At 42.7% G+C, this 23,525-nt stretch overlaps 1 protein-coding gene and 1 pseudogene across 1 annotated transcript in view; both read right to left on the reverse strand.

Annotated features, from left to right (window-relative positions):
• TDRD12 (tudor domain containing 12) overlaps nt 1–23,525 on the reverse strand; it is an 85,948-nt gene that overhangs the window by 14,134 nt on the left and 48,289 nt on the right. Inside the window, 3 exon segments of the mRNA XM_023759893.1 lie at nt 8,214–8,313; nt 10,858–11,078; nt 22,329–22,457. Coding sequence (XP_023615661.1) covers nt 8,214–8,313; nt 10,858–11,078; nt 22,329–22,457 — 450 coding nt within the window.
• Nucleotides 21,432–22,173, reverse strand: LOC102419626 (annotated as a pseudogene).

Consider the following 23,525-nt stretch of genomic DNA (forward strand, 5'->3'; position numbering starts at 1 on the left):
CAGGGCCTTTGTACCATGCTGGTTCCTCCTGCCTGGAATATTCTTCCCCAGGTCTTCCCATGGCTGGATCCTCTATCTGACCCTCAATGCAGTTGACTCTCCTCAGAGAGTCCCTCCCTGCCTATAATTTTCAAAGGGCCCCTTGCCCCCTGGCACCCTTACAGCAGCATACCCCCTAGTATTTCCCTACATTTCATCCTCTTCACAGCACATCTTTCTTACTCACCTGTCCACTGTGGACCATCCCCACTAGAATGTCAGCAGAAAGGGGACCGGTAACATGTCAGTCACAGTTCCCAAGCCAGCCATTCTCCAGCACCCCCGTGCAGAAAGCTGCCTCAATAAGCCCTGAGTGCTTACTCAGGCCTGCCCCACCTCAGGCAGGAGTTCAGCATTCCTTCCTGCTTGGCAACGATCCTTCCCAGGGAGTCTTCTCCCCTAAGGTTTAGAGGCCCCCTCAGCCTGGCATTCCATTCATTAACCCACTTGGTGACAGCAGTCAGTGACCATGAGGCAGTACGGAGGATGAGAAAAGCTCACTACAATGTTACGAGAAATGGGCAGGGCACAATACATACACCAATAACAAAAATTTAAAAGATGTACAAAGAAAAATGAGAAAAAATATACTAAAATGGTAATGTGATTGTTTTAGAGTGACAGGAATAAAGAGGAGAGTTTCTTCCTCCCATACTTCCCAAATAACAAGGCTTTATGTCAAGGAGAGGGGCCTCAGCACACACGGGGTAGACAAAGTCCAGGCCGAGCTGGCCTCAGCTGCAGCAGTCCCGCCGTAGGTCACTAGCACATCCAAAGACATAGGTTGGCAGAAAGGAGGCAGCAAAAAGCAGCTTGTGAACTGGACTCTCTCAACAGAAGGAGAGCATGAGGCCTCCAGACAGGGTAGGGTTATCAACTTGTCCTGATCTATCCCATACCATCCTGTTTTCAGCACTGAAAGTCCCACATGCCAGAACCGCCCCCCCCCCCAGTCTGGGCACCCCGGGAGGGTCCCTTCTCGACACCCCACCCCCCACCTGTTTTGATTCCACTCTCCCCAGTACCTATGCACACAACTAACTCAGTTTGTATGGTCACAGGATACAAGGTAAGGGTAAAAAATCAATTGCGTTTTTTTTTAAGGGAGACATCTGTAATACTTTCTTTTTAAATACATTTTTATTGATTTCAGAGAAGGGAGAGGGAGAGAGAGAGAGAAACATCAATGATGAGAGAGAACCATTGATCAGCTGCCTCCTGCACGCCCCCTACTGGGAACCGAGCTCGCAACCCAGGCATGTGCCCTTGATGGGAATCCACTGTGACCTCCCTGGTTCATAGATCGGTGCTTCACCACTGAGCCATGCCAGGCTGGGCTAGGACATGATTTTATTGATGACACACAGAGAGAGAGAGAGAGAGAGAGAGAGAAAGAAAGAGGGAGGGAGGGAGGGGGAGAGAGAGAGAGAGGGAGAGAGAGAGAGAGAGAGAGAGAGAGAGAGAGAAACATCAATGGGTTGCCTCCCATACCCACCCTGGCCGGGGATCAAACCTACAACCTAGGTATGTGCCCTGACACAGAATCGAACCCTCAACCTTCTGGTGTACAGGACAATGCTTCAACCGAGTTTTGATTTTCAAGTGGGAGAAAATATTTGCAATATATCTGACAAAGGATATATATTATCCAGAATATATAAAGAATTCTTAACTCAACAAAAAGAAAACCCTAAATTTTAAAAGTGGACATAAATTCTGAACAGAGAGTTCATAAAAGAAGAGATACAAATAGTCAATAAGCAGTGAAAAGATGTCCAAGCTTCTTTATCACCAGGGAAATACAAAATAAGATATCAGTGCAAATGCAACAGAGTGGCAAAAATTAAAGACTGAGAATACCAAGTATTGATGAGATTGTACCAACCGGAATTCTCATATGCAGTGCTGGTGAGCATGCAGCTTCTTATAAATATCCACTTATCATATGACCCAGCAATTTCACTCCAAGGTCTTACTCAAGAGAAATGAAAATGTGTAAAACACTTGAAACACAAATGTTCATGGCAGCCAGAAACACAAACCACTCAAATGCCCATCAACTTGTGAACGAACCATGATAAATCCATATAAATGGAATCCTACTCAGCAATAAAATAGAGCAACATAGATGAATCTCAAAAGAATTAAGCTGATAGAAATGAGACACAGAAGCCTACATACTGTATGAGTCCATTAATATGAAATTCTAGTAAAGACAAACTGATAGTTACAGATCAGGAGTTACCAGGGGTTGGGGGAGTGGAGAAAGGACTGACTGACTTCAAGGGGGAAAGGAGAGACCTCACTGGGGTAATGGAAGTTTTAATATCATGATGTGGTATTGGTTACATGATTGTATATGTTTATCAAAACTGAACAAACTAGCCCAGCCAGCGTGGCTCAGTGGATGAGTGTTGATCTATGAATCAGGAGGTCACCGTTCAATTCCTGGTCAGAGCACATGCCTGGGTTGCGGGCTCGATCCCCAGGTGTGCGGGAAGCAGCCAATTGATGATTCTCTCATCACTGATGTTTCTATCTCTCTCTCCCTCTCCCTTCCTCTTTCTCTCTCTCTCTCTCTTCCACAGTCCCCGGTCAGCGTGCTTGCAGAGGGCAACCGACCAATGTTTCTCACACCAATGTTTATCTCTCATATCAATGTTTCTCTCTCTCTTTTTCTCTCTAAAAATCAATAAAAATACATATCCTCAGGTGGTTGAAAAAAAAGAGGCTTGGTTAGAAGGGTTCTGGGAAGATGGCAGTAGTCAAGTGTTGTATTTTTTTATCATCCCTGAATCTCCACATAAAGACAGATCAATGAGACAGCAAACCAAAAAGTCAGGGAAACAATTTGCAATTAAAACTGACCAAGTATCCCCATGGACCCCCATATAACAGCAGATGAGGAAGATAACAGGGAGAAAATCTAGGTGACCTTGGATTTGGCAATGAGTCTGTATGCAACACCAAAAGCACAATCCATGAAAGAAAAAATTGGAATGTTGGGCTTCATTAAAATTAAGAACTTCTGCTCTGCAAAAAAATACTCTAAGGGGAATGAAAAGACAAGCCACAGACTTGAAGAAATTTTTTGCAAAATACATATCTGATAGAGGGCTGGTATCCAAAATATACAAACACTTAAAACTAAACAATAAGAAAACATACAATCAGAGAACCAAGACGGCAACATAGGTAAATGCTGGTACACACTGCCTCCCTCAACCACATCAAAATTACAACTAAAATACAGAACAACCATCATTCAGAACCGCCCGAAATCTGGCTGAATGAAAGTCCTACAACTAGAGAAGTAAAGAAGAAAATACATTGTGATTGGTAGCAGGAGTTGGAGGTGTAGAAAAGGCTGGTTCCACACCCATGTGTGCCTTTTTTTTTAATTGGGAGAGATATTGTCAAGGCCTCCTGTGAGAAGTAGGAGGTCCCAACCCCATACCAGACCTCCAGCCCAGGGTTCCAGAACTGGGAAGAGAAGTCCCTATAACTTCAGGCTGTAAAAACCAGTGGGGATTGTGGCTGAGTGACAGGGATGCTACTGGAGTCCCAGATGTTCCCCTTAAAGGGCCGGCACACAAACTTACATGGTCCTGCTTCCTCTGAGCTCCAGCGCTGGATGGCAGCTTTGGGACAATCCAAGGATATCTGGGGAGGAAATGGACTGTCTGGCATCAGGCCAGGAACTTGGAGTCGGCTTTCTCCCAGACAGAGGTGCTCGCAGGGGTCATTGTCACTGTGCTGGGACCTCCCCCAGAGCAGAGCTGACTGGCAGCCATATTTGAGTTTCTATCAGCATAGCCCATATTATTCATCCATCCTGGTGATTCCCTGAGACCCTACCCCATCCAATTTGCAGCCCCACCCAACCTGTTTGCAGTAGCTTTTCCATATGAATGGCCTGTCCTAGCTCAGGCTTCAGACTTTGTTAAAATCTCTGGAAGCAGCAACAGCTGGCATCAAACCTATCAATAAAAGGCCCAAGACCTGGCACTAGCACCAGCCTGCCTTGCTTCACAGCTAGGCTTTGCCTGGGCACTTCCTAGCCCAATACAAGTAGCAGCCATCTGCAGATCTCTTTGTAGTTCCTGCCAGGAGACCCCAGGCAGTGGCTGACTTTGCACCTCCTGGGAAGCCCCAGAGTCAGGGCCACCAGTTGACAGCTTCAGACCATACCAGATTACAACACGACACACTCAATGGGCAGACTCAGTGAGCACCAAAGCCCCACTGAAACAAGTCCTGCTCCACAGGGGTGTCTCCTACACAGCAGCTCTCCCATTGTGGATGCAGCTGGTCCTCACAGCCAATTGGCCTGGAGGTCAATTCCTCCAGTGACACCAACAGCAATCAAAACTCAACTACAATAAGACTGTGCAGCCCCTTCCCACCTCCTTCCCCCTCCCTCCTCCTGGGTTGGAGTGTCCCTGCGCCCCACGGGCCAGAGCTGCAGCGAGAGCAGCTTTCCCCGGTCCCTCCCCTTTGCCTCCCTCACCCCCACACCGCCCCCCACCCCGTGGAAAAAAAAAAGACTGTGCACACAGCCCACAAAGGGGCACATATGGAGTGCCTAGACCAGATGACTGGGGAGGCTGAGCTACTGAACCCTATAGAACACCTACTACACAAGGCCACTCTACCAACTGAAGGAGACAGAGCAGCTTCACCTAATATAGAGAAACAAACACAGGGAAGCAGCCAAAATGTGGACAAAGAAACTGTTTATTCTTGTATCTATATTTTTGTGGAAATATGAACACTGTAAAATGGTCTGTGCCTCCTGTGACAAAGAAACATGTCACAAATGAAAGAAATGGAAGCAAGCAAACTACTGGATACAGAGTTCAAAACAATGGTTATAAGGTTATTCAAGGGTCTTAATGAGAGTTTCAAGGGAATTAATGAGAGCTTCAAGGGACTTAGTAAGACTTTCAAGCATCTTAGTGAGAATGTCAAAAACACGAAAAACAACCAGTAAGATATTAAGCATATACTAACTGAAATAAAGAATAATTTACAGGGATTCAACAGGAGAATACATGATTCCGAGAATCAAATCAACAACTTGGAATATAAGGGAGCAAAAAACACCCACTCAGAAGAGCAAAAAGAAAAAAGAATCCAAAAATATGAAGATAGTGTAAGGAGCTTCTGGAACAACTTCAAGTATACCAACATTCACATTATTGGGGTGCCAGAAGGAGAAGAGAGCAAGATATTGAAAACCTATTTGAAGAAATAATGACAGAAAACTTTCCTACCTGTGACGAAATACACTTACAAGTCCAGGAAGCATAGAGAACCCCAAACAAGAGGAATCCAAAGAGGACCACACCAAGACACATCATAATTAAAAGGCCAAGGGCAAAGGACAAAGAGAGAATCTTAAAAGCAGCAAGAGAAAAACAGTTACAGTGGGGCCTTGACTTACGAGTTTAATTCATTCCGTGACGGAGCTCATAACTCAAATTACTCGTATGTCAAATCACTGTGACGTTCGCTGCGCCAACTAGCGGTGGGGTATCTGAAGCTGGCTCGTAATCCGAATTTTTTTGAGCTTGCAACTCAAAGCAAAAAATCGGCCGAGAGACGGCTCGTATCTCAAAAAACCTTGTTAGTCGGGACACTCATAAGTCAAGGCCCCACTGTAGTTACCTACAAGGGAGTACCCATACAACTGTCAGCTGATTTCTCAACAGAAGCTATGCAGGCCAGAAGGGAGTGGCAAGAAATATTCAAAGTGATGAATAGCAAGGACCTACAACCAAGATTACTTTCCCCAGCAAAGCTATCATTTAGAATGAAAGATCAGATGAAGAGCTTCACAGACAAGAAAAAGCTAAAGGAGTTCATCACCACCAAAACACTATTACATGAAATGTTGAGGGGGAGGGGGCTACAGGGAGAGGGGGGAGAGGGGAGAGAAGGAGCAGGAGGAGGAGGGGAAGGGAGGAGGAGGTGGAAGAGGAAGAAGGGGAGGAAGAGAAAAAAGATGAATAATAAAATGGCAATAAATACATATCTATCAATAACTAAATTTAAAAATCAAACAAACAAGAAACCTAATGAGCAAAATAAACTGATGAATAAAATAGAATAAGAGCCATGGAACAGATTCACGAATCTCAGAGGGAAGGGGGTTGGGGAGCAGGGAGAGATTAACCAAAGATCTTATATGCATATATGCATTACTTATAGACACAAACAGTAGAGTGGTGAAGGCCTTGGGTGGGGCGGGAACAGGGCAGTGGGGGGCAATGAGAGGAAAAAGGGAAACATCTGTAATATTCTCAACAATAAAGATTTAAAACAACATACAACCAGATTAAAAAATGGGCAGCCCAGCCAGTGTTGCTCAATAGTTAGAGCACTGGTCTGTGCACTGAAGGCTCGAAGGCTTGATTCCCAGCCCCAGGGCATGTGCAGGAGGCAACCAATCGATGTGTCACACCGATGTTTCTCTCTCTCTCTCTCTTCCCTTCCACTCTCCCTAAAAATCAATGGAAAAAATATCCTGGAGTGAGGATTAACAACAAAAAATGGGGCAAAACACCTGAACTAATATCCCACCACCCACCCAAAAAAATATACAAACGACAAATAAGCATATGAAAAGATGTTCAAAATCATGTCATCAGGGCCCTGCCAGTTTGGCTCAGTGGATAAAGCATCAGCCTGCAGACTGAAGGGTCGCAGGTTCGATACCAGTCACAGGCACATACTTCAGTTGCAGGATCCCCGGCCCCAGATGCAACCAATCAATGTGTCTTTCTCACATTGATGTATCTCTCTGTCTCTCCCCATCCACTCTTTAAAAATCAATGGAAAAATATCCTCGGTTGAGGATTAAAAAAAGACAAAACAAAACAAAATTATATGTCATCAGGGAAATACGAATTAAAACAAGATACCACTACCACCCTGACCACCCTGGCCGGTATGGCTCAGTAGACAGATCGTCAGCCCACGCACTGAAGGGTCTCGGGTTCGATTCCCAGTCCAGGGCACAAACCTTGTTTTGCAGGTTCGATCCCTGGCCCTGGTTGGGGCGTGTGTGGGAGGCTACCAATCAATGTGTCTCACATCAACATTTCTCTCTCCACCTCCCTCCCTCTCTCCCACTCTCTAAAATTCAATGGAAAAAAATACCCTATTAGAAAGGCTAAGAGCCAAAACACTGACAACATCAAATGCTGGTAAAACTCATTTACTGCTGGTGGGAATGCAAAATGGCACAGGCCCTTCCGAAAACAGTATGGCAGTTTTTTACAAAACAAAAAGTCTTACTATACAATGCTACAATGCTCTTTGGTATTTACTCAAGTAGTTGAGAAAACATCCATGTGAGAGAGAAACATGAGGATCGATCCTGAAACCTGGGTATGTGCTCTGACCAGGAATTGAACCTATGACCTTTCGGTGCACAGGATGACACTCAACCAGGACAATAAATCTGTTGTTGTGAGTCACCCAGTTTATGGTTTGTTACAGCAATCACCGAAAATGAGTACAGCACAACAGATATACTCTAAGACAGTGGTTCTCAACCTTCTGGCCCTTTAAATACAGTTCCTCATGTTGTGACCCAACCATAAAATTATTTTCATTGCTACTTTATAACTGTAATGTTGCTACTGTTATGAATCGTAATGTAAATATCTGATATGCAGGATGGTCTTAGGCGACCCCTGTGAAAGGGTCGTTCGACCGCCAAAGGGGGCGCGACCCACAGGTTGAGAACCGCTGCTTTAAGGGAAAGGGAAGGTGAAAAGGAAATCAAGCTCAAAAAGTAATAAAAAGGATTCAAAAGAAAACTCAGCAATTCTATCTGCATCTCAGAATTTTCCTCAAAGCAATAATCATGGATGCTCTGAAAAGACTCATGTGGTCAATGCATCATTTTTAATAATCCCTCCCCCGCAAAAACACTCTTTCTGAAATTGTTGAAGGGGTTTATCCACTTCCCCAATTTGACCTTGGTTTTCTAAATAACCTGGGAGCCTTCTAAGGATCGGTGCCTACTGTTGGATTAATGGTGGTCAATTAATACTGACCACTGGAAATCATAATTATATTCTACTAAGGTTCTGCTGCTTAAAAAATATGTTCATTAAAATGACCATTAATCGTTCAACAAAACAATCTTCAACAGAACTTACTTTAATGTATCCAAACAATGGTATAGCTTGGTTGGATAATTTTCTGGGATTGTCTATTTCTGGATTAATATGGTGTCGATCAGGACAAATCCTTTTGTCTCTGAAAAAAAGTACCCAGATTTTGAAATCAGAGATGAATCTATAATTTAAATCAGAGAACTTTTATTTGAAACACTTTAAAAGATAATATACTAAATACTTCAAATGACACCAACAATGCATAAATATGTGAAAAGGACCCTAAATTTTAATTAATGCTGAATTAACGAGTTACTTCATTATTTCTTTAGACATGCTTAAGTGTAATACATAAATGAACAAAATGGATTTCCAAGATAGACTCTGAGCCATTCCTTAACCCAAGCATGTCAAAGTCACAGCCTGCAGGCCGCATGCCTCCTTTATTTGGCCCGTGTTAGCCTTTGAGTTTGACATGCTGGCCTTAACCCAAACTTAGAAATAGTAGAAGCTTCAGTTTTAAAAGTCAACATTCTATTTAAAGGCATAGTGGAAACTGCTGATAATAACCTGTTTAATGTAACATAGATTTAAAAAATACATGTCAAGTTATCTTAAAATTACATTAAATCCAATAAATTATTAGACACCTACTACCCAGTCCCAGCCATCCATTTATGTATCAAGTAATGGCATTATGCCTGGATTACGGAGAGGCTCCCATTACTGTTAAGATATCCATATTCTCCAAACTGATTTACAGAATCGATGCAGTTGCTATCAAAATTCCAGCAGAGTTTTTGAACAAGTTGACAACCTGTTCTACAATGTATATAGAGATGCAAGAGACTTATAATAGCCAAAACAACCTTGAAGAAGGGCAAAGTTGGAGAACTTAATATACCAGATGCCAAGACTCACTATAATATATGCTACAATACTTGAGAAAAAATAGACTGGTATAAGGATAGACAAGTAGACCAAGGTAACTGAAAGAGTCCACAGAGGGAACACATATACTGTCATCTGGTTTATATTAAAGGCACCAACTCAGTGAGGACACAATGATGATTTAAATAAATGATGCTGCAGCAAGTGATTATCCATTTGGAAAAAGTAAGCTGTGCCTCGAATCTCACACTGTACACAAAAGTTAACTCAATATGGATCACACACCTAAATGTGAAAGCTAAAGCTACAAAGCTTCTAGAGCAGCGGTTCTCAACCTGTGGGTCGCTACCCCTTTGGAGGTGGAATGACCCTTTCACAGGGGTCACCTAAGACCATTGGAAAACACATATATAATTACATATTGTTTTTGTGATTAATCACTATGCTTTAATTATGTTCAATTTGTAACAATGAAATGGGGGTCACCACAACATGAGGAACTGTATTAAAGGGTCGCAGCATTAGGAAGGTTGAGAACCACTGTACTAGAGGATACAGGAGACTGTCTTCATGACCTGGAGACAGACACATATTTCTTACATAGGACATGAAAAACAGTAGCCACAAAATACTTCGTCAGTGTTTAAAATGTCTGTTCATCAAAAGACTATTAAAAGAGTGAAAACACAAGCCACAGACTGGGAGAAGATATTCTCAATGCATATATCTGACAAAGCACTTCTATCTAGAATAAATTAATTAATCCTACAAACCAGTAAGAAAAAGATAAACACCCATTTTTTAAAAATGGGCAAAAGACCTTAACAGGCACATCACAAAAAGAGGATTGTCTAATGTCCCACAAGCATATGAAGAGACAGTCAGCATCATTAATTATTAGGAAAATACAAAAGAAAATCACAATGGTTTACCACTACACCCCAGAATTCTAAGTTTTGGTGAGGATATAAAGCAACTCAAACCTTCTCACACATTACTGATTAAACCATAAAATGGTCAAGCACTTTGGAAAAGTTAAACATATGCTTATCCCATGATCCAGCAATTCCACTACAAAGTATATAATCATGAGAAATGGGTTCATATTTCCACAAAAATATAGGTACAAGAATGTTCACAGCAGCTTCCTATAAAATAGCTCAAACTGGAAACAACTCATAGGATCATCAAGAGAATAGATATATACATTGTGTTATCTTCTATATACTGTATATAAAAGCCTAAGTGACCCGTACGACCGACCGACCGGCTGGTAGCTATGATGCGCACTGACCACCAGGGGGAGTTGTCCCTGGTGGTCAGTGGCGTCTCCCAACAGTCAACCTCCCACAGTCCCTTCCCCCAGCCAGTCAGCCCCGATTGGGACTGGGCGAGATGGCCCCAATCAGCCCCGATCACCGGCCAGGCCGAGGGACCCTACCCTTGCATGAATTCATGCACCGGCCCTCTAGTATTCATATAAATAATACTGAGCCACTAATAAACAAATAGCAAAGGCTGAGATACATAACAACACAGATAAATGTCACAGATATTAGGTTGAATATGAAGTAAAAAAACAAGCAAAACGGATCAATGTTGATGAATATCAGGAGGGTGTTACTTCTGGAGGAAGGGCACCTTGGGAAGGAGCATGAGAGGGTCTCTGGGCGCTCTCTCAGAGCCGGGTGGTGGTTTACATGGGTGCACACATGTCACAAGGCATCGAGCTGTAAACTGACCACCTGTGCCCTTTACTGTATATCTCAATGATAAAAAAAGATGCCTGACTTACTTGCAAAATCCAAAAGCCTTAAGATACGGACAGAGAGGCCTTCCGGCTTTCTTGTCCTCCTTGGCTTCTAGAACGCCTGCAGTAAACTGATACAGCTCCGATGGAATCTTGGCATCTGCTCTTTCCAAGTATCGCAAAACACCCACAGCATGGCATGAACTTCTCTCCGTCAACAGCAAGACAGATTTGGCCTTTTTACCTCCCTGTTTTGCAAGAGAACCCTTAAAATCGGGGTGAATAAAGGAAGTGGATCATCCATACCAGTCTGAACAACAAAACTTTGTGGATTCTGAATTTTTTGTTACACAGTAAAATATTTAAAGATAATAAAACATAATCAAACCTGTTCAGTTAAACTCTGAAAATGATCAGACATGCAATATAGGCGACCACCAAAAATTTTTGGTGAGGAAGGAAAGCTGAAGTGAATCACACACGTGGCATCAGTAATGGCCAAGAGTGGTATGCAGTCATCAGTTAAGGCTAGAGAAAAGGATACCGACAATTTCAAATGAGACTAGGGTTTTACTACATTCTACCAAACAATTCCAGCAACCAACTATAATGATCTATAATAATAAAAGCATAATATGCTAATTAGACTGAACGTCCTTCCTTCTGGACAAAGCCACGGCGGGCAGGAGCCGAAGCAGAGGTGGTTGGGAACCGAGGCAGAGGTGGCTGCCACGGCAGCAGGGGCCAAGGCCCTTGCACGAATTTCGTGCATCAGGCCTGTAGTACTTCAATACATTTCTTTATTGCATTTTACTTTTTAGATGCAAAAAAGCCTTTTCCTTCTAAAAAATATATATTTTTTTATTGATTTCTGAGAGGAAGGGAGAGGAAGAGAGAGATAGAAACATCAATGATGAGAGAGGATCATTGATTGGCTGCCTCCTGCACGCCCCCTACTGGGGATTGAGCCCACAACCCAGGCATGTGCCCTGACTGGAAATCCGTGACCTCCTGGTTCATAGGTCTATGCTCAACCACTGAGCCACACCAGCCAGGCCCTTTTTCTTTTTATTTATTGACTTGAGAGAGGAAGAGGGGGGCGGGGAGAGAGAGACATCGCTTTGCTGTTTCGCTTGTTTATGCAGTCACTGGATGCTTTTTGTATGTACCCTAACCAGGGATGGAACCCACAGCCTTGGCATATCAGGCTAACACTCTAACCAACTGAGCTACTGGGACAGGGCTTTCCCATTTTTTCTAATACATGTCACAGCCCTGTGATTAAATTCCAGAGAAAAGTGGTCTCCTTTTAGCTTAAGAAAAAAACTCTCTTTTTGTTGAAAATTTAGGCTGCCCATATCTATTTTAACATTTATTTTATACATTTTGACTTTTAAATTTCTAATACTAAATGTCACAATCATTTATGACATGCTTCATCACAGGCACGTGTGTATATATAAATGAGACAGTGACCCTCAAGCTGGAACTCTAGGGAGAATGTCTAGACTAAGGAAGGTTGCTGCCTAATGTCCTGAGAGTCCTGGGGCGGGGGGGCACCTAGATCCACTTCAATATTAAATGTTTTAAAAATCTTTTTTATTGATTTTTAGCGAAAGAGGAAGGGAGAGGGAGAGAAAGAAACACTGGTGTGAGAGTGAAACATTCATCAGTTGCTTCCTGCACGCCCCCTACTGGGGATTAAGCCTGAAAGCAGGGCATGTGCCCTAACAGAAAACCGAACCGGAAACCTTTCAGTGCACAGGATAACACCCAACTGAGCCACACTGGCTAGGGCAGCCGTGGGCAAACTACGGCCCGCAGGCCGGATCCGGCCCGTTTGAAATGAATAAAACTAAAAAAAAAAAAAAAAAAAGACCGTACCCTTTTATGTAATGATGTTTACTTTGAATTTATATTAGTTCACACAAACACTCCATCCATGCTTTTGTTCCGGCCCTCCGGTCCAGTTTAAGAACCCATTGTGGCCCTCGAGTCAAAAAGTTTGCCCAACCCTGGGCTAGGGCAACGTTAAAATCTTAATTTTCACTTTGGAATTCAGATTAATAAATTCTCAATAAATCTGGGAAATGATGAGAAATTTGGAGATGAGATATAGAAATGAATTGAAGGCATGATTCCTAATACCTCAGCCTTCTCTAAATATAAGGAGAAATTAAAACACATACCTAATACAATGTGAGAGCCAGAACTTAACTTCTTCTTCCACTGTTCTAATACACTTTTTAAATTAAAAACCATTTCTTTATGCATTTTCAAGCAAAATATTGAACTGCTTTCTACCACCTAAAGATGAAACCAAGAGAACAGTTCACAGTCAAGAACATAAACTTGAATTTAATTGTTCTGTCAATAATCATCGATATAAACCATTTAAAATTATCTATGAGGGTATTGTATCACTGATCAAATAATTCTTATGAGATGATTGTTGATTTAAATAAATATATTCCCAAAATTCCCTATTTTAGATCTAAAAATTTGCTCAAGTGAAACAAACATTATTTTGCTGAAATTATTTTCCTTCTTTTTCAAATAATGCACACATGCGTGTGTGTGTATGTATATGTGTGTATACACACATATACATACAAATACACGTACATACAGTAGACCCTTGAACAACATACGGGTTAGAGTGCTGACCCCCCATGCAGTTGAAAATCCACTTTTGACTCCCCAAAACGTTAACTACTTATAGCCTACTTTTAACAACAAGCCTCCTGAGAACACTCAACACACATTTTTTATATATAATTTTTATTTCTTAAAGTATTACAAAGAGTATTACATATGTCTCCTTTTTTCCCCCCCTTGACATTCCCCCGGCCCCTACCCCCCGGTGTCTTGTGTCCATTGGTTATTCTTATATGCATGCATGTAAGTCCTTCGGCTGATCTCTTAATCCGCCCCCCAAAACCCTCCCCAGGCTTCCCACTGTAGTTTGACAGTCTGTTCAATGTTGCTCTGCCTCTGCATCTACCCCTGTTCATCAGTCTATACTGGTCCCCACTATCTGTCCCAACCTCACTGGAGCAGTCCCAACCTCACCGGGGCCGTTTCAACCTCACCGGGGCCGTCCCGACCTCACCGGGGCCGAACACACATTTTGTATGTTATCTGTATTATCTACTGCATTCTTACAATAAAGCTAGAGAAGAAATATTAAGAAAGTCAAAAGGAAAAGAAAATACATTTACAGAACTGAATATATTGAAAAAACACACGTGTATTGTAGATTGCACTGCTGTGAAGATAGGGGTGCATATATCCCTTCAGATTGGTGTTTTGGGTTTCTTTTTATTTTCCAGTTTTACTTTTTTTTCAGTTTTTTTTTATTTCAGGAAAAACAATTTTAAATAAAATAATGTTACATGCAACAAACCTTAATATTTCAAGAAAAACAATCTTAAATATAATAATGTTACATGCAATAAAAATTAATATCTCAAGAAAAACGATTTTAGATGTTACATGCAATAAACACCAATTATTCAAGAAAAATGATCTTACATATAATATTACATGCAATAAACATTAATATTTCAAGAATAAAAAGATTTTAAGTATAATATTACCAAAACTGTACTAACATACAGTGGGGCCTTGACTTACGAGTTTAATTCGTTCCGAGACCGAGCTCATTAAGGAGCTCGTTAACTCAAATTACTCTATCAACTCAATGCAAAAAATCGGCCGAGAGACAGCTGGTATCTCAAAAAACGCATTAGTCGGGACACTCGTAAGTCAAGGCCCCACTGTAGTATGATATCACAAAAGTTGTAGGAAAATCTGCAAATAACAGGATTACTTCTATTATATTCTAGTATATATTTTTTTCCCTCTGGCTCTATTTTTGTTCATCAGTTTACGTTGTTCATTATATTCCACAAATGAGTGAGAGCATATGATATTTATCTTTCTCTGACTAGCTTATTTCGCTTAGCATGATGCTTTTAAAGTCTACTTTGTCAGATATGAGTATTGCTACTCGCTTTTTTTTCTTTTCCATTTGCATGGAAAATTTTTTCCATCCCTTCACTTTCATCTTGTGTGTGTGTCTTTTGTTTTGAGGTGGGTCTCTTGTAGACAGCATATAGTTGGGTCATGTTTTTGTATCCACTCAGCTACCCTACACTTTTGATTGGAGCATTTAGTCCATTTACATTTAGGGTTATATTTTTTTTTAATATATTTTATTGATTTTTTACAGAGAGGAAAGGAGAGGGATAGAGAGTTAGAAACGTCGATGAGAGAGAAACATCGATCAGCTGCCTCCTGCACACCCCCTATGGGGGATGTGCCTGCAACCAAGGTACATGCCCTTGACCGGAATCGAACCCGGGACTCTTCAGTCCCCAGGCCGACGCTCTATCCAGTGAGCCAAACCGGCTAGGGCTACATTTAGGGTTATTGAGAGGTACTTATTTATAGCCATTTTAATTCTGAATGGCTAGGTTACTCTCTCTCTGTTTCTTCTCAGCAATCCCTTACAGCAATCCTTTTAGCATTTCTTGTAATGCTGCCTGGTGGTGATGCACTCCTTTAGCCTTTTTTTTTTTTTTTTTTTTTTTGTCTGGGAAGCTCTTTATTTGACCATCTATTTTGAATAATAGCCTTGCTGGATATAGTAATCTTGGTCTCAGATCCTTGATTTCCATTACCTTGAGTACTTCATGCCATTCCCTTCTGGCCTGTAGAGTTTCTGATGAGAAATCAGGTGGCAGCCTTATGGGAACTCCTTTGTAGGTAACAGCTTTCTTTTCTCTTGCTGCCTTCAAGATTCTCTTTGTCTTTAATTTTTGGCATTTTAATTATGATGTGTCTGGGTTTGTTTGGGTTCTTCTTATTGGGGTTCTCTGTGATTCCTGAACTTGTGTGATTTTTTCCTTTACCAGGTTAGGGAAGTTGTCTACCATTATTTCATCAAACACCTCTATTCCTTTCTCCCTTTCTGCCTCTTCAGGCACACCTACTATTCTATTATTTTTACGTTTCATGTTGTCCCACAGCTCCCTTAAGCTGGCCTCCTGTTTTTTAATTGTTTTTTTTTTCTTTTTGGATCTCTAATTGAGTGATATTTTCAACTCTGTCTTCTAATTCACTGATTTGATCTTCAGCTTCCCCTAATCTGCTGTGTATTCCTTCCAATGTGTTATTTGTGATATGTCGTTCTTTATCTCAGACTGTTCATTTTTCATAGTTACTATATCTTTTTTCATACTGTTGAGCATTTTTAACATCATTACTCTGAACTTGTTTCAGATAAATCTCTTATCTCTGCTTCATTTATCTCTTCTTCTGGAGAATTCACTAGTTCTTTAATTTGGGGGTTGTTTCTTTGTTTCCTCATTTTGGTTGTCTGCTTGGGTTTGTGACTATGATTTAGATAGATCCTCTATACCTCTCAATCTCTAGTGCAGTGGTTCTCAACCTTCCTAATGCCGCGACCCTTTAATACAGTTCATGTTGTGGTGACCCCCAATTTCATTGTTACAAATTGAACATAATTAAAGCATAGTGATTAATCACAAAAACAATATGTAATTATATATGTGTTTTCCGAGGGTCTTAGGTGACCCCTGTGAAAGGGTCGTTCGACCCCAAAGGGGTCTCGACCTACAGGTTGAGAACCGCTGCTCTAGTGCAGGACAGTGTTAAAGGCTGTTCTGACTAATTGGATCAGGCAAAGACTCAAAGCCTCCAGAGACCACCTCTGTCTAGAGCAGTGGTTCTCAACCTTGGCTGCACATTAGAATCACCTGGGAATTTTTTTAAAATCCTGATTTCTGGGCCTCATCTTCGGAAATTCTGTTTCTTTGTTACAAACCTGTGGGTTGCAACCCCTTTAGGGGGTCGAACAACCCTTTCACAGGGGTCGCCTAAGACCATCGGAAAACACATATATAATTACATATTGTTTTTGTGATTAATCACTATGCTTTAATTATGTTCAATTTGTAACAATGAAAATACATCCTGCATATCAGATATTTACATTACGATTCATAACAGTAGCAAAATTACAGTTATGAAGTAGCAACGAAAATAATTTTATGGTTGGGGTTCACCACAACATGAGGAACTGTATTAAAGGGTCACGGCATTAGGAAGGTTGAGAACCACTGGTCTAGAGACTAATAAGATTCCGACTTGAATTGCCCCCAGGTAATTGTCCTCAGGTGTAGCAAGAGTATTTTCAACAGGGTGGGGCAGCTGCTTCTGCCTGGAGGCTAATTGTTACTTTTAATCTCTTAAGTGGCCTCAGGGCAAGGTGTTTTCCAATAGGGTGTGTTAACTGTCTGACTGTCTTCCCTCCTTTCCCCCTCCCCTACCCCCCCAAGGCAGATGTCTATGTGGGAAAGATGTCTCTGCTCTGTAAGGGAATGACTCAGCCCAGGAAACTTGGGGTGTCTGCCTTCTGAACTCTATCCCCCGAGTCCCCAGTCCTGGGTTTTGCTCTCACAGCTCCAGTCCATTTCACCCTCCCTCTGCCAGAGCACAAGGTGGGTGGCTCCACAGGGAATTTTTGTGCGTTGGCCCTTTAAGAGGGTGCCCGAACTTTCAGCTGCCACTCCCTGGTAGACAGCACCCCACTGCTTTTCACAGCTAGATGCTATGTGGGTACCCTTCTCATTTTGGTGCTCTCTGCTGGGGAGCCCAGCTTCAGGAATAGGTCCCAGAATTCTCAGTGGCCCAACCCCCCCTCCTCCCCACAGCTGAGATATCTCTCCGGGACTTCAGTTGCTGTCTGTAGGTGCCTGGCCAGCCCTTTGGCGCCTCCGCACCTCCTACCAGTCTCTATGCTGTCTCCACCTTTGGTCCTTGGGTATCAAGGTTCTCTCCTGTGAGTTTTCCATTAATTATTCAGGAAGCCTTTCCATATTTCAGTTGTAATTCCAGTTTGCTCCTGGGAGCATGTCCATGCAGCATCCTCCTCCTCTGCCACCATTTTTAATCTGGTATTTCGGGTTTCTTAGAATATATTCCTAGAAGTGGGATCACTGGGTCAAATGGTAATTCCATATTTAATTTTTTGAGGAAACGCCATACTTTTTCCCATAATGGCTGCACCAGTCTGCATTCCCACCAGCAATGTACTAGGATTCCTTTTTCTCCACACCCTCGTCAGCACTTTGTCATTTCTTGGAGTTGTTGATGGTAGCCATTCTGACAGCTAAGATTTGGAAACAGCCTAAGTGCCCATCAGCAGATGAGTGAACAAAAACTATGGTACACTTACACAATGGAATACAACTCGGCTGTAAAAATGAAAAAACTCTTACCATTTGCAACAACATGGATGGACCTGGAGAGTATTATGCTAAACTAAATAAGCCAGTCAGAGAAAGATAAGTATCACATGATCTCACTCATATATGGAATCTAATGAACAAAATAAACTAATGAACAAAATAGATCCAGACATGGAAGCATGGACAGACTGACGAATTTCAGAGGGAAGATGGGCTGGGAGGGTGGTGGGAAGGGATTAACCAGGAACTTATATGCATAACCCATGGACACAGAGAAGAGTGTAGTGAAGGGCCTGGGAGAGGCGGGTGTGGGGTGAAGGGGATCAATGGGAAAAGAAAAACAAAAACAAAGGGACCATCTGTAATACTTTCAACAATAAAGATAAATTTAAAAAGAAAAAAGAAAAAAAAAAACATTTATAAGTTGACCCATGCAGTTCAAACCGGTTTGGTGTTTTGGGTTGTGTTGTTTGAGATTTAACTGTATATCTAAATGTATACACCAAATTTATGGCACTATTATCAACAGGAGCTTTTTTAAAAAATATATTTTTACTAGAGGCCCAATGCATGAAATTCATGCAAGAGGAGGCCTTCCTGAGAGAAGAAACCAAGATGGCGGCATAGGTAAACACCGGAAATTGCTGCCTCCCTCAACAAATTCAAAAATACAACTAAAAGACAAAACGGACATCATCCATAACCACAGGAAGGCTGAGTGGAAATTCTACAACTAGAAGGAAAGAGAAAAGCACACTGAGACTTTGAGGAGGTGCGGAAGTGCAGAGGTACGGAGGCGCACGTGGCAAGGGCTGGCAACTGAGGACGCGGCTGTCTTTTTGAATCGGGAGGGAGTCTCAAGCCCGTGACTGCTCAGAAATCCAGTTCCAGGTGAGTCTCTGGGGACCTAGACTCATACAGGGAGAAACTGGACTGTCTGGCAGCGCGCAGAACTCAGAACTCAAGGGCGGCTTTCTCTCAAAGGTGCTTGAAGCGATTACTGGTACACTGAGACACGGGGCCCCTTAGGGCAGGGCTGAGGATCAGCCATAGCTGCTTGCTCTGCCCTGTTGATCCCCTGAGACCGCCCCCCCCACCCAAGCTGCTGCAGAGGCTTTTGCATATGAATGCCCTGGCCCTTTGCAATCTGAAAATTACCTAACAAACTGCAGCTGGGCCAGACAGACCCAGAACTTCCAAGAGAAGGCCCAAGGCCTCACAACAGCTTGCATTGCTTCACAGCTGGGCCTCATCTGGGCACCTCCAAACCCCAAACAAGGAAGGAGAATCTGCAGATCTCTTCATAGCACCTGCTGGGTAGCCTCAGGCAGAGACTAAATTAGCACCTCCTTAGATCCAAGAGTCAGTGTACCCAGTGGTCAGAGTGGGACCATCCAATTACAACTCCTCAGATCCATAAGGGACACACTCAGGGGGCAGACTCAGTGAGCACCAAAGCCCCACTGAAGCAAGTCTTGCCTCATAAGGGTGTCTTCAGCACAGAAGTTCTCCCACTGTAGACACAGCTGATTCTCACAGCCAATTGGCCTGGAGGTCAATTCCTCCCAGTGATACCTACAACAATCAAGGCTTAACTATAACAAGACTGTGCACAAAGCCCACAAAGGGGTGCACCAAGACTGTCCACCTCAGGTAATTGGGGAGGCTGAGCCACTGGGCCCTATAGGACACCTAGCACACAAAGCCACTCTACCAACACTGGGAAGCATAAAAAAGGCGGAGACAAAGAAACAGGTCACAAATGACAGAAATGGAGGAAAGCAAACGACTGGATATAGAGTTCAAAACCACGGTTATAAGGTTTTTCAAGAACTTTCTAGAAACCGCCGATAAATTTAGTAAGACCCTCAAAAAGTCTGGTGAGACCGCTGATAAATGTAGTGAGACCCTCAAGAAATCTAGTGAGACCCTTGAGGTTATGAAAAAGGACCAACTAGAAATTAAGCATACACTGACTGAAATAAAGGATATTATGCAGAGTTCCAACAGCAGACTAGAGGATCGCAAGAATCAAGTCAAAGATTTGAAATATGAAGAAGCAAAAAACACCTAACCGGAAAAGCAAAATGAAAAAAGAATCCAAAAACATGAAGATAGTGTAAGGAGCCTCTGGGACAGCTTCAAGCATACAAACATCAGAATTATAGGGGTGCCAGAAGAAGAGAGAGAGCAAGATATTGAAAACCTATTTGAAGAAATAGTGACAGAAAACTTCCCCTACCTGGTGAAAGAAATAGACTTCCAAGTCCAGGAAGCGCAGAGAACCCCAAACAAAAGGAATCCAAAGAGGACCACACCAAGACACATCATAATTAAAATGCCAAGAGCAAAAGACAAAGAGAGAATCTTAAAAGCAGCAAGAGAAAGACAGTCAGTTACCTACAAGGGAGTACCCATACGACTGTCAGCTGATTTCTCAACAGAAACTTTGCAGGCCAGAAGGGAGTGGCAACAAATATTCAAAGTGATGAATGCCAAGAACCTACAACCAAGACTACTTTATCCAGCAAAGCTATCATTCAGAATGGAAGGTCAGATAAAGAGCTTCACAGATAAGAAAAAGCTAAAGGAGTTCATCACCACCAAACCAGCATTATATGAAATGCTGAAAGGTATCCTTTAAGAAGAGGAAGAAGAAGAAAAAGGTAAAGATACAAATTATGAACAACAAATACACATCTATCAACAAGTGAATCTAAAATCAAGTAAATAATCTGATGAACAGAATAAACTGGTGATTATAATAGAATCAGGGGCATAGAAAGGGAGTGAACTGACTATTCTTGGGGGGGGGAAGGGATGTGGGGGATGCGGGAAGAGACTGGACAAAAATCGTGCACCTATGGATGAGGACAGTGGGGGGGTGGGAACCGGGTGGAAGGGAGCTATGGGGGGAAAAAAGAGGAACTGTAATAATCTGAACAATAAAGATTTAATTAAATAAATAAATAAATAAATAAAGAGCTGTCCAATGGTTAACGAATTTTTTTTAAATGACTAAATAAAAACAAACTCCACATACACAACCCTCCCCTCCCACCGCAAAAAAAAAAACCCCAAACAAACAAAAAACAAAACTAGATGTCTCAGATCACTCTCCAGAGTGGAAGCCGGGAGCAGCTTCAACAACCCGAATTAGTCTGTTACAGAGTCATCATAAGCATGCCTTGCTTTTAAACAAAACAAAAACTAGTACTGATCACTTTTCTGCCAATACACAATTTCTCAAAATTAACCAGTATTGAGAGGGGGAAAGGGACCGTATCGATGGGCCTGTTTCACACGAGTGCATGTGGGTAGGTGCAGGGCATTTGTCATTACTGCAAAAACGAATTTTAATTTTTAATCTTTAGTTTGATTTAAACATTGCTTTTAGTATGATGCCGAAACCAGCTGTGCAGAAAGGGCTCTGGAGAGATGTTCATAGCAGCACACACCTGCGGCTCTTCTTCGGTTCTGGAGGCTCCAGGGCAGCCAATACTGCTTCGTCAAACACATTCTTTAGGCCTTTCTGTGTGAGTGCAGAACACTCCACATACTTGACAGCCTTCAGGTCACGGGCCAGCTTTTCAGCAGTCTCTGGAGTGATAGGTTTGTTTGTTCTTGGCAAGTTTCTCAATCGGAGAGGGGTCATCTCTGAGATCAATCTGGGTCCCAACAAGCAAGAAAGGAGTCTTTGGACAGTGGTGAGTTATCTCAGGCACCCACTTTTCTTTCACATTTCCAAATGAGGATGGAGAGACCACTGAAAAACAGACTGGAAATACATCTGTTTGTGGATAACTCAGCAGTCGTAATCTGTCGTAATCCTCTTGCCCTGCAGTATCAAAAAGTCCAAGAGTATATGGCTCTCCACCAATCATAACTGACTGCATAGTTGTCAAAAACAGTCGGTACATACTCAGATGGAAATTTGTTTGTTGTGTAGGATATCAGAAGACATGTTTTACCAACAGCACCATTGCCCACAACAACGCACTTAATTGTCTGCATTGCTGATCCACTTTAAATATTTCAAATCCGATGATGACCTCAGCCTCTCCACCGGGCCTGCCACCCTTTTTCATTTTGCAGCAGAACCCATTCTGATGGATGCTAAACTTGTAAACTTTTATTCCTGTGAAATATTTATTCAATAATTCTGATGACTCGAGATCCAATCACAGTTTAAACAAACAGCAAGAACATTTTATGTGTTCAGAAGGGGATAGGGCTCACCTTACACACTATTTCAGTTTCAGCTACAGAACAGGTGAAGATCAAGGTCTTCTGTGCCTGACTTGGAATGAAGTCAAGAGTCTGGAGTAAAGTAGAGGTTTTTTCACTTTCTAGGCAAAGATGTACCACCTAGTAAGGAAATACAGAAACAATGTGATTTTTTAAATGTTTAAGGTGCTCCAGTTTTACTTTACTTAGGCAAGTTATGATTTTAATACAAAAGGATGTGTAGGAAACCAATATAAATTTAACTTCCCAATTACAGATTTGCTGATGATATTAAAGCTATAATCTACACTAATAAAAGAGAAAAATGGTAATTGGCGTACGACCGCTACCCTTCCCATTGGCTAATCAGTGAGTATATGCAAATTAACTGTCAGCCAAGATGGCGGCCGGCAGCCAGGCAGCTGGAAGCGAACATGAGGCTTGCTTGCTCCAGTGACTGCAGACTTCAACATTCCCCGCCTGACTTGCCGGCCTCTGAGCTGGCAGTTTGAAACATTCTAACAAATATAGCCGGCTGGGATCTCAGAGCTGAAGTTATACATTGTTTCGATTATAGAACGGCAAACAAACCAGCAGCGGAAGCCTCAGAGCTAGAGCCAGAGCTAAAGCTGGCCCAGAAGAAAAAAAAAAAAAGAAAAAAAGGAGTGGTTGGGAGCTTCCCGCCAGCCTGAAAGCAGCCCTCAGCCCCTCACCCAGACTGGCCAGGCACCCCAGTGGGGACCCCCACCCTGAAGGGTGTGTGACCAGCTGCAAACAGCCATCATCTCCTCATCCAGGCTGGCCAGGCACCCCAGTGGGGACCCCCACCCTGATCCAGGACACCCTTCAGGGCAAACCAGCTGGCCCCCAGGCCTCTATCCTATATAGTAAAAGGGTAATATGCCTCCCAGCACCGGGATCAGCAGAGCCGCGAGGCCTCCTGGCACCAGATCAGCATGACAGGGTGCAGCGCCCAAACCCCCTGATCACCCTGCGGCTCTGTGTGTGACAGGGTGTGGCATCCCAACCCCCTGATCGGCCCTGCTCTGTGTGTGACAGGGGGTGGCGCCCCAACCCCCCCACCCCCACGGGCCCTGCTCTGTGTGTGACGGGGTAGATCCATAACCTCCCCATCGGCCCTGCCCTGAGTGTGACAGTGGCGGCGCCCCAACCCCCTGATCGGCCCTGCTCTGTGGGTGATAGAGGGCG

Source organism: Myotis lucifugus, unplaced genomic scaffold, assembly GCF_000147115.1.
Source record: "Myotis lucifugus unplaced genomic scaffold, Myoluc2.0 scaffold_164, whole genome shotgun sequence".
Lineage (NCBI taxonomy): Eukaryota > Metazoa > Chordata > Mammalia > Chiroptera > Vespertilionidae > Myotis > Myotis lucifugus.